General features: G+C 36.0%; 2 protein-coding genes across 2 annotated transcripts; both read right to left on the bottom strand.

The window, feature by feature from the left end:
- Positions 1 to 84: 84 nt before the first annotated feature.
- Positions 85 to 861, bottom strand: LOC120293767 (putative B3 domain-containing protein At1g78640). The gene has a single exon (XM_039313507.1). It carries the CDS (start codon positions 859 to 861, stop codon positions 85 to 87), a length of 777 nt encoding a protein of 258 aa, XP_039169441.1.
- Positions 862 to 5108: 4247 nt separating this feature from the next.
- Positions 5109 to 5522, bottom strand: LOC120293768 (putative B3 domain-containing protein At1g78640). The gene has a single exon (XM_039313508.1). The coding sequence runs from the start codon at positions 5520 to 5522 to the stop codon at positions 5109 to 5111; it is 414 nt and encodes a 137-aa protein (XP_039169442.1).
- Between the last annotated feature and the right edge of the window lie 7135 nt (positions 5523 to 12657).

The raw sequence follows: 12657 nt of genomic DNA on the forward strand, positions 1-12657 counted from the left end.
TTTTTTTTTTCCCTTGGTCACCTAAGAATTAACAAAAGAAATACTAATTCAAGTTCAAATATAATTGAATGATATGGTGGTCATTTAATTCGCCTTGTGAAGAAGGCTGAAATCGAACTTGCTAGCAATAGGATCCCAATGTATCCCGATTTCATCGCCTTCAGCCAACCCCCTCCGCTGCACGAACTCCTTCATCCAACACCCCTTCAGGACGTAGGACCCCGACGATGCCCAGTAAGCAAACACCAGTTGGTGCTCGGAGCGCGTGTCCGCGTCCCACACCACGACCTCGGCACCCTCGCTGCTCTTGACTCGCCTCGCTCTCTCTTCATCCATGCACGGGAGCACGTAGGTCGCCACGCCCGCCCGCGGGATCAAGAGCCTCGACAGGTGGCCAAGATCGCTCTTCGTAAGCGTCTTCTTGATCTTGTAAGGGTCATAGCGCAGCACCAGCTCCGTGGAAACGTCCCCGCATCTCTCTTCCTCTGCTTCACATTCTGAGGCCCCTCTCTTTCCCTTCTGGCTTCTACAGCGCTTCGCCTTCTTATCCACAGTCGGAGTCCCGTCATCAGTGTGTGAGGCCGTGGACTTTCGCTCTGGTCGGGCTGGAGCGGCACTGAGTTCCTTAGTGTCCAAGTAACCCCTTGTCGGATCCGGCGTGAGAGGAAAGAAGACGCGAGCCGGCACCACCACTGCAGCAGACGAAGTTTCTCGGCCCTCTTCTTCGTGATTCCTCTCGTGGTCGTGCAGGTAAGAAGCGCATGACGAAGAGTCAATCGACGGCAGCAGCGTGTGTAACTCGCCTCTCGGGACGTCGCCAGTCGGAGGCAATTCCAGGGTGAAGGGATCGACAAGCTTCATGGTTTTCGGGTCGAAGAAACAGGAAAAAGTGCTCCGCAAGAGCAACAGAGGCCAACACGGTGCAGAGAAATTTAGAGAGAGAGAGAGAGAGAGAGAGAGAGAGAAGACAACGTTGGAGAGAGAATAGAAATCAAGACGACGAGGACTAGGAGGTTGAAGAGAATTTATAGTTTAACGTTGTTTGCCATTGGAAATGGGATTAGGAGTCCGGTTCGGATTAGTGTACGTCGGGGATTATTAAAAAAAGGAAATAAATCCAAGATTCCATATTGATTTCCGAATAGCCTTTTTTCTCCTTTTCCGTAAGGGATTGAAGGGCAAATTCATTAATCTCCACTTAAATTTTCCCACTAATGGTTTTATTCTTTTTTCAATAATAGAGAACCGCATGGATTTGTGATTGTTTACTTATTCCAGTCAAATTATCACATTTTAGGAAATATGTAGTCTTATATTACATGCCCAGCGCGAGGCCGCCCTCGCGGCCACTGACGAGGTGGCTGGCGAGGTCGAGGTTGACCTCGACCTCGCTGGCCGTCGCCTCTGCCGGTCACTGAGGTCCGGCGACCGGCTGGAGGAAGAAGGAGGAGAATGAAAGAAGAAAAAGAAATAAAAAAATTCAAAAAAATTAAAACATTATTAAAAGTTGTGTATGTCAGCGCCGATCATGCCACGTCACCCGGCCGATGTCTAGTCAATAAAATCCGGCCAAAATTAGCCGGAAATGACTAAATTGACACAACATAAAAATGTTTAGGACTTAATTGGCACAAAAAAAGATTTATGACTAAATTGACACAAATGCAAAAAGTTTATGACTTTTTTTTAACACTTTCCCCTTTGTAGTTCAACTTGATTCTTTCTAATTGTAATTTGATCACTTTGTGCAATCGGTACTGGTCGCATACACACAGGTTTTTGGGTTTTGTCTTGATAGAAAATATCTCGCAAAAAGAAACAATAGCTATTTTATTAGGCACAATAAAATGAGTAAACACCTTATTTTAGGTAGGAAAAAAAACCACTAAAGCCTTAAATTATACTCACTGCAACACATTTACCTTAAACTTCTTTTTTTTGTGATACAAAAAACCTCACACTTATACTCATGTGGCATATTTACTACTAATTTTTTATGATACAAAAAATTCTAAACTTATACTCATTTGATATATTTATTTTAAATTTTTTATAACAAAAAAATCTCAAATTTAGCATCCGTACGACACATTTACCTCAAATTAAGTTTGGGGTAAATATGTCGCATAGGTATAAGTTTATGATATTTTGTGTTACAAAAGAGAATTTGGAGTAAATGTGTCACAATTAGTATAGTTTAGGGTTTTTGGTTTTTTTTTTTCTTTTTTGCTTAAAGGTATGGGCTCTTGCCTACTACTCTAGAGAGACTTGAATTTGCAGGGTAGTTTTGTCACCAAAAATTAATAATTCATTTTGAATTACAGATATATTTTACTCGAACCCTTACTCGAATAAGTGAATTAAGGATTTTAATTCCCACATTTTAATGTTAAAAATTTAGAGGGATGAAAATAAGATGTACAATATATACAAGAAGTACCCGAAACTCGATTTTCATTCAAACCTTAACCACTTCAAATCAAGTTGGATTGGAGTTATCGAGACGATGATGTGATTGTGTTAAGATATAAAACCAACAATCAATGCACATCCGTGGTCAAGTTTCCCATTCCAATTCGCACAAGCTTTTACCACGAAGTAGGAAACCTTGAGCTTCATTCATGTTCTAGGTTAATCAAATATCATTTAAAGAAGCCAACACAATATGTTTCTCTCTGAAGTGTACCTTTGTGCGTGTATATAATATGTAAGAACGGAACGGAAAAGTACGTATATTACCATAATTACCATAATAGAAAGGAAACGCCTCAACAATATAGAAGACATTAGAATCGGGCTTTAAAAGAAACGCTCAACAATAATTGAATAACAGCAAAATTCCATCACTTTCTCTAAAGGTTAATTTTCCTTTTTTTTTCTCCCTTTGTCACCTAACAAAAAACAAAAGAAGTACTAATTCAAGTTCAAATCTAATTGAATGATATGGTGGTCACTTAATTAGACAACTAAAAAAATTCATTATTAACACCAACCTATACCTAAACTTTTTCTTGAACGATAGAAATATTTTTCATTTATATACTTTTATAATCAACACAAGCTATCATTTTTTAAGAATTTTTTTCCAAAATGTGGATTTTCCATGAAACAAACCGACTTCTTAAGTTAATCCCGATCTTTCTAGCTTCCTAACTCAAATGGGATTAGGGAAAAACTAATGCGTTAAGTGCTTCAATTAGGACAATCATCTAGTGTTAATTATCTGCATCGTCTTCCAAGATTCAATAATTCTGGAGTCTAGAGGCATAGGTCTTTATGCTTAACCCGAGTTTGTTTAGATTTTTCAAGAAAAAAGGAAAATTTAGACGCCATTCATTGTGGAATATGAATAATTTGAAAATCATTTTCCTTAAAAATGATTGCTTGAAATAATTAGTCAATAATAAATATTTTTATTAATAACAAAAACTTATATTTAAATATTTTCATAGATGACAAAAATATTTTTCGCTTGTTCATTTTAGTAAGCAATACGGACAATCATTTTTCAAAAAAATATTCTCAAATCATTTATTTTTAGCGAAACAAACGGATAGTACCAATTTAATTTTGTCTCAAAGAAAATGGTCCAACAATGTATACGTAGCATATTTCTTCACCATTGCCTAATTAGCAAGTGCGTATTACATTACTAATTGGCCGGATATTATTTGTGCTTCAAAACTGTCAACTAAAATATTTATTCTTGCCAAATATATCATGTGGCTGTTTTAATATATCACTCCATGTCTACTCTTAAAAATAACCAAAAAAAAAAAAAAAATTGCGGAGATATTTCTTGATCAATTCTAAATCTTAAATTTGTCAGTTTGTAGATCATTTCATAATGTGGAAAGATCATATATTAAAATTCAAATTGTGTATAATTCCCTTTAAAAAAGAGTAACAAAGGGTCGCGTTTTTTCACTTCTCCTTTTGTGTTTTGATCATATGATTCATTATGGGGCCCCTCACTTCTATTACAAGAGGTCCTCTTTTTTTTTTGTTTCTTTTTTTTTTTGTTCTTGCGGGTCACATCAATGATTTCCGACTGATGTGAGATTTGATAAAATCGTTGAATAAATATTTTCCTCACAAAATCAGTACGCAAGAACATATACTACCACATAAGATGTGGCAAATAAGAAAAAACAAAAAAATTGATACTTGATCGACTCAACGTCGAAATAATTAATAGTCAAACCATTCATGAATTTCGACAAAAAAAAAGGTTTTGTTTATGTCACATGGCAGTTCAGATTGGTTCCGAAGGAATCTATTTTGACGTCCCCGACCGAGAGAGACAAGCTTTCTCGAATGTTAGGGCGGAGTATTAGTAGATAAAAAGTTTAGGGTCAGCCGAAAACATGAAGATAAAACTTATCCTTTGGCTACGATTATTTTTCTCATTGTCATCGTTAATGTTGGCAACATCGGAAAACGGCACGAAGAGAACATGGGTGGTGCTGGCGGCGAGTGATCGATGATGATCGGAGGAGATTTGGTGTTGGAAGAATACAAATGTATTCATGGGTTTCTCGCTTTCTTTTGATCCACGCTATTTTTTTCGGAGAGACGGGCACGAAATTGAACGGCAAGAATATGTCACTGCATACTTGAAAAGATCCACCCTTTAATGATGAAATAATCAATGGTTAGGATTTCGCTGTAATTATTTTCATAACAAAATATGTTTCATCAAAAGTAATTGAATTGTGCTAGCAGGGTGGTACAATGGTATAATAGTCAAAGATAATAACAAACTTTTCCTTTTTCACACACAAGCGCGTGGGAAATTATTAAACAAAACACAAACCTTTCTCTCTCCTATGAAAATTACGTGGTTGAGGATTGACGGTCTCTTTTCCAAGCTAACAATACCATTAGGCAATCACTTCCCAAAGTAATTCAAGGAAATTAAGATTCTCTGCTAATTCTGAGTGGGGGATATCTCAAGCAAAAAGAGATGGATTGATTCTATTCATATTCTAAACAGAGCGGCTTGAAAATACAAAAGATGTAGTATTAAGATAAAAACACATGCAGCTATTTGATCGACGACGCGAACAAGGAAGGAAACTTAAAAATACAGTGCCAGAAAAGATAACTCAAGCCCCTGCATTGCCCGTGCCAAGAGCAACCTTGTGAAGGACCTTAAAGTAGAACTTGCCAGAGGCCTCGTCCCAAAACATTCCGATCTCGTCCCCAATTTCCAACCCTAGCCCCCTGACGAACAGCTTGGTCCAACCTCCTTTCAGCACGTAACTTCCCGACTTCCAGCGGCGGAACACGAGCTGGTGCTCGCGTTCTGTGTCCATGTCCAGCACGAGGACCTTCTCGTCATCACCGCCCCTGATCCGCCTCACCATCTCCTCGCCCATCTTGGGGAACACATGGGCGTTCAGGCAGTCCAGTGGAAGCAGGAGCCGTGACGAGCCGTTGACGTCGCTTTCCATTAGCTGCTTCTTGATCTCCCACGGGTCTCTGTAGAGCACCAGCTCCGTGGAGACGTCTAATGGCATCTTCCTCTCTGCACAAACGAAGCGGTATGTGGAGAGTGTGGTTTGGGAGGGTGGTGGTGAAGATGTGTTTATGGGTGAGCATATAAAGAACCACAAAAGCAAGGGGTTAGCGGAGAAACTAACAGAGCTTTACAAAAAGTAAGACTCGAGCGGAGTCAAGTAAGACTCGAGCGTAAGACTCGAGCGTAGTCAAGTAAGACTCGAGCGTAAGACTCGAGCGTAGTCAAGTAAGACTCGAGCATAGTCAGCCAGCTTCTTGACTTTGCTTAGCTTCCAGCACATAACCTTTCACTATGTAGGCACCGAACGTCGGCGTGGGACCCCTCTTTTAGGGTGCCTAGATAGTGACCCAATATTGGATGGTCTAGGAGTGCCATGTCAGCGTGATCTCAGACCAATCATGGAGCGCCATGTGGACCGACAAAGCGCTGTGGGGTCAGCTCGCCAAGATGGAATTTTTGCATGTAAGATAATCTTCTCTCTCTTCTGGCCTGCAAAATTTCTGCAAGTAAAATAATCATGGGCAGGGCATTCTATCTCCTCTGTCTTCTCTCTCCTCTTTGCTCTCTCTTCCTCCTCCGACACTCCTTCCGGTCTAGCGATTCCTCCGACAACTGTCGCTCCCTCCCGACGACGGCCTTTCTTCCTAAATCGCGCTCTCTCCCAACGGCCGATTTTGCTCACCTCTCCCACGACCTCCACGCTTTTGGCAGTTCTTCCCTCGTGGTTCGGTGAGGTCTCGGGTATGCCCTCATGCTGCATCACTTCTTCCTTGCTCAGCAACACCGTACTGCCTCTCTCTCTCTCTCTCTCTCTCTCTCTCTCTCTCTCTCTCTCTCTCTCTCTCTCTCTCTCTCTCTCTCTCTCTCTCTCTCTCTCTCTCTCTCTCTCTCTCTCTGCATTCTTTCATCCATGAGGCAAGCATTTTTCAACTAGGGTTCAGGGGTCTTGCCACCCTCTGTGCATTCTTTCATCATTTTTCAACTAGGGTTCAGGGGTCTTGCCACCCTCTGTGCATTCTTTCATCCATGAGGCAAGCATTTTTCGACTAGGGTTTAGGGGTTTTGCCACCCTTTCTTAGAGGTTCGTTCGAGCACCTCTCATTTTTGCGTGAACCCAGCGTGAATTTTATAGTCTTTCTTTCCATATGACTACCCTTTTCACTTCGATCGGTCCTTCAGCAAAAGCTGACTGCTAAGCGACAATGCGACGGTAGTTTCAAATCCTGGGTTTCACTCTGTGATGCTAAGCCTTGCTTTGGTTCCTTAAAAATTTGCTGACTTTTTTGCATGTTGTAGCTTCACGGCTGCTTCAAGATTTTGGGTTGGTCGTTCTATCGTCTTGCTTGGAGCGAGCGAAATGGTGTCCAAAAGGGGCATGTTGAATTTGTCGACACTTGAGTCGGCGGCGACTTCTAAGGACAAGAAAGGGAAGAAATCGAAAGGATTGGTGGCTTCAGTTCCCAGTTCTACCAAAAGTCATGTCGAGGTATTGTCTTTTAATCAAACCTATCGTTCCACCCCTGTTTTGGGGACTTGACCATTTAGCATTCATTTTTTTTGCAAAAAAATTCTAGTGCAAGCATTGGTGAAGTCGTGTTGCCTAATAATGACCCGGCCAAAATTGCGGCAATGACATTTCACGAATTGAGAGCTACATTGAGGTGGGGATGAATTGTTTTAGTTGCAAGCATGTGATAATCGTTATAGTGTTTTCTGTGTAACCTTTACCGTAAGCAAAAATCAAGTTTTTCTATTTGATGCTTGAAAGGGAGATTATTGAGTAGGAAGTGAATATTACTAATGGAAAACCATGAGGTCTTGAGAATTTGCCTTTAAAAAAGAGCAATTTGTTTATGAAAATGAAATTTTTGCATCACGCTTTTTCTCAAAATGATAATGAAACCTATAAGTCCTTTTTTTTTATAAAAAAAGAGAGAAAAATAATTAAAAAATAATTAAAAAAATAAAAAATTTATAGAAAAGGGTGTATGTAGGGAAAAAACAAACACAAAAGTAAAAAACAAAAAACCGAACTCAACCATGACTTCGGTTCGGTTCGGTTTCGATTCAGATTAGATTTCAGTTCAGTTCAATAAATTTTCTTTTGGTTCGGTTTGGTTTTGTTTTTCGGAAAAACCGAACCAAACCGAACCATTTACGTCCCTGCATGCGGGTCCTCTCCCGTTCAAACCCTTATTGACCGACCCCCACTAAAGGAAGAAGCGACGTTACTTCTTTCTTTCCACTAAGATAAAAGAGTTCTTTTATCAGAGCCCCTTATATTGTCCTAGTCACCGTCCTCCCCTTTTGTTTTAACCCAATCGGGTTCCGGACAAGGTTGCAAGTGATCCAGCTACAGTCGGACAAGATGAAGTTGTGACGTAGGCGCTTGAACTACAAAGTGTTGCCTAATTCGCTTCAAATCAAGTTGGATTGGAGTTACTAAGTACTAAAATTGTACGATTCCCTAAGATAAAATTGATACAATACCAATATGAAGCAGCAAATATTAATTGGGTATCAAATAAATGCCCACTTAGAGTACGGCACATCATATATAGACTGGTCTTAGTATATTTAACACTACTCTAGGAGTTCGTTTATTTCGATAAAAAAATGAACGATTTGGAAAATATATGCCTAAAAATAATTGATTATATCACTTAGAATAATTGGGCAACAAAAAGTTGTCATTATTAACAACAATCTATGTTTAAACTTTTTCGTAAACAGTGTAAATATTTTTCGTATATACATTCTTTGTAAGCAATGCAAGTTATCACTTTTAGGAAAATGTTTTTCAAAATGTGGATTTTTCACAAAACAAATGGACTCTTAAGTTGATCCCAATCTTTCTAGTTTCCTAACTGAAAATGGTATTAGGTCCTTGAGTGCTTAGTGCTTCAATTAGGACAATTATCTAATGTTAATTATCCACATCGTCACTCAAGATTCAATCGTTCCGGAGTCCAGAGGTACATCTCTTTATACTTAACATAAGTTTATTTAGATTTTTCAAGAAAAAAGAGAATATCTAGAGTGTCAATATCCATCTCGCGCTCCATGCAAGATAAATTTCTTCACTCAAAAGCTTAACCAGTCCAAAAGTGTATACATATCACATTTCTTAACCATCGCCTAATTAGCAGTGTGTATTTCACTACTAATTGGCTGGATAATATTTGTGTTTTAAAATGGTTAGTTAAAATAGTTGTTCCTACATGCACCATAGGAGTTAGCATCATGCTGCTCAACAAACGAGCATGCCCAAAAACCAGTATTTTTTCTGAATAACAAAAAAAATCCTCTGGCAGTTTTAACGCATCATTTCTTGTCTACTCTGAACAAAAACAAAATAAGAAATTTGGGGATATATTTTAAAATCAATTCTCCATCTTAAATTGTCTACTCTTAACAACAACCAACCCGCCCTGAGGAATCCGTACTGCTCACATACAAGCCCCGGCTTTTCGGTTTTGTCTTAATAAAAAAGTCTAGCGAAAAGAACTAACAGCTATTTTACTAGGCAATATAAAATGAGTAAATACCTTATTTTAAGTAGAGAAAAGTCATTAAAAACCCTAAATTATGTCTACTTAGACCTGTCAAATGGGTGGATCCAATCAAGTTGGGTTATAAATTATCCAATTCAAATCGACCCATTTAACTTCTTTTTGATCCATTTGTTGTAATGCAAAATTCTTGATCCATACTCAACACGACTAATTCCTAACATATACCCGATCCATTTAATTAAACCTTATAAAGCTTATTTATCATGATATTTTTTTCTCTTAAAAATGGTATTACTAAAACACTTTCATGTAATAGAAATTTTAGAAAATTCCAAATAAGAATCGAAGTCTTTATCATTTTCTCAAATAAGAGCTTGATGTAGACATCATTTCAAATAAAGGCCTTGAGTACTATCATTTTCTCAAATAAAGGGCTTGAAGTAAATCTTGTTTCAAATAAAGGTCTAAAGTGATTATATCAATCTAAAAAAGATCTTAACTCACTATTTGACAAGGGCAATTTTGTCTTTCAATTTTGTCTTTTTTTTTCCATTTCTTTCAATAAAAAAACCAAAATAATAATAATAATAATAATAATAATAATAATAATAAAGAACGAGAGATGGGAGGGAGGGCTCCCTCCCCGGTTGGGCAATAACGATGGCGGTGGGGTTCTTTGGCATCTCGGGCTAGGGCCGGTGACCCTTATTAACTGGATGTGAGGCCTTTACTAAAAGGTAGGAGAGGGCGATGATCCTCTCCTAGATTTGGACGAAGTCTATGGATATTGGGCGAGGGATGCCAAGCATCTATGAGAGGGCTAGTTACCCTCGCCCGGGTGGGGGCAAGGGCGGGCAACCCTTGCCGAAATCTAGGAGAGGATCGTTGTCCTCTCTTGCCTTTGGCGAGGGCCAATAGGCCCTTATCTTCGGTTGGCGAGAGTCATCAGCCCTTGCCTAGGTGCCAACTAGGGTGTGGCGACGGCCTCCTCTCGCCTCTTTTTTTATTATTAAATTTAAATTTAATTTTTAGACCAAAAAATATAATTTAATCTAAATTTAAATTGTGAAATGCCTCTAGTTGGTTGGAATTTTTTGTTGATCGGTGAGCTGGTGAGGCTAGACCTTTATTTTAAACAAATATAACCACTTTACATCATTCTTTGATATTGATATGGCCATTTCAGGCTTTTATTTTAAATAAAGTTCATTTTAAGCTATTATTTGAGAAAATGAGTGCACTTCGAGCTCTTATTAAGAATTTTTCCTAGAAATTTAGTAGAATTTTTTTTATATATATTTTTAAAAAGTAAGCCTCTATTTGTTTCTTGAAAAATATTTTCCAAGAAGTAGTTTTTAGGAAAAATACAATATTTTTTGGTTTTTGCTTAACATCCAAAAATAAATTAGAAAATAATTATTGTTGTTTGGTATAAAAAAATGACTAAATTTTCCTCCGTGCATTCCTTTAAATATTTTTATTTTTAAATCGAATTTATAATTATAATTATTTTTCTATTTTTATTTTTTTTAAATCAAAATTTAAATTATTTTTATTTTTCTTTTTTAAGTAGAATTTTTGTTTTTCCTTTTTCTTCGATCAGTTGTCGGCACGACGACGGTCGGCAACTAGGCACGACAACGGTCGAGAACTAGCCACAAGCGAGCTTGAACTCACCTAATTCTAATTAGTCGAGCCTTGCTAGCCTTGAGCGAGGCTCTAGCTTCATCGGATCCGGCAATATTGACCTCATTGGTCTCCAACAAGCTCATCCCTTGCTTGGCCAGTCGCTGCGCACGTCACTGTGTAGGCCATCGGCTAAGGAAGATGAAAGGAAATAGAAAAAAAAAAAGGGAAAGAAAAAAGAAATATAAAAAATAAACATAATTTTTTAAATAATTATTTTTACAAGGGTAAAGAGGGAAAGATAGTGTGTGAGCCTTGGGTTGGAAATTAGTTTTAAAGTTCAACCCATTAGATCCGTTTATTTTAGGCTTTCAACTTTTAAATCCATTTAAGTGGGCTCTTTGAATTTTTGATCAGGAAATGAATATATAAGATAAGATATAAAATTCAGAGATTTTGATATATCCTATCTACTTTTTAATGATTACAGTAATAAAATTGGATATATTCACATCATATCATGTATATTATTTGGTATAAACAACATATTAATAAAACTAAACCAAAAATTTTACAAATAAAGATAGTAAAAATCTCTATCGATACTCTTGCTTACTTTATTTTATTTTCATTTATTTTATTTATTAATTTCTTTTTAATGTTTTCTTCCTCTCCCATCATTCTCTAATAAAATTCTATTAAATGGTAGATTGTACTAATATAATCAAAATACTAAAATACCTAAAATATATAATAAATATAAATATAAATATAAATATATTTCTGTATTGAAATTATTTTATAAAACATAATTAAATTCGAATATATGAAAATAAAAATAAGATTAAATTAAAATAACTAAATTGTTGATTTTTTTTTATTTTGAATTTCTTATATTATAATTCAAATATTATTTATATTGAGATATAATTTTAATTTTATTAATTTTAATTTTTTCATTTGAGAAAAATAATTATCTCTCATGGCACTCTTATTTACTTTATTTTATTTGCTTTTCCTCTCTTTTTATCTTTCATGGCACTCTTAATTTTTCTTCCTCTCCCATCATTCTCTTTTATTTTTTTCTTCCCCTCCCATCGTTCTCTAACAAAATTTTATTAAATAGTAGACTGTGCTTATATAACCAAAATACTAAAATAGCTAAAAAAACCTAATAAATTTTAATATATATTTATACTTATATATTGAAATTATTATATAAAATATACTTAAATTCTAATATATATATATATATATATATATATATATATATATATATAAGATTACATTAAAAAAATAAAATTGCTATTTTTTTATTTTGAATTTCTTATATTAGAATTCAAATATTATTTATATTGAGATATGATCTTAATTTTGTTAATTTAAAAAGTCTGTCATTCAAGAAAAATAATTTTCTTATTATGGATGTTATAAATCTTATTCATCTTTATTCCACTTCCCTTTGGGATAATTTTATCCGGTCTATATCCCCAATTATCCTATCTTGAGTATGCACCAAATATAGAATATGATAAATTTTATCTTATTCCGAATTTTATCTTGACTACCAAACACAAACAAGGTCTATGCCCATAGTGACATATTTATTTCAAATTCTTTTTTGATACAAAAAACTCTAAACTTATACCCGTATGATACATTTACTCAAAATATTTTTGTAACACAAAAAAATTTAAACTTATATCGATGTGATACATTTACTCTAAACTTTTTTTTATACAAAAGACTCAATATTTGTATCGATGCGACACATTTATCCCACTTTAGTTTGGGGGTAAATATGTTGTATTGGTACAAGTTTAAAATTTTTATGTCATAATTTCTTTTTGGGTAAATGTGTCACATTTGTCATAATTTAGGGTTCTTAGTGGTTTTTGTCATTTTAGTATGGTTTCTTGTGTGCTAATCTAGAGAGATTTGAATTTGTAGGGTAGTTTTGTCACCTAAAATCTATAATTCCTTTTATATTAC

The sequence above is a fragment of the Eucalyptus grandis genome, chromosome 5, assembly GCF_016545825.1.
Source record: "Eucalyptus grandis isolate ANBG69807.140 chromosome 5, ASM1654582v1, whole genome shotgun sequence".
NCBI lineage: Eukaryota > Viridiplantae > Streptophyta > Magnoliopsida > Myrtales > Myrtaceae > Eucalyptus > Eucalyptus grandis.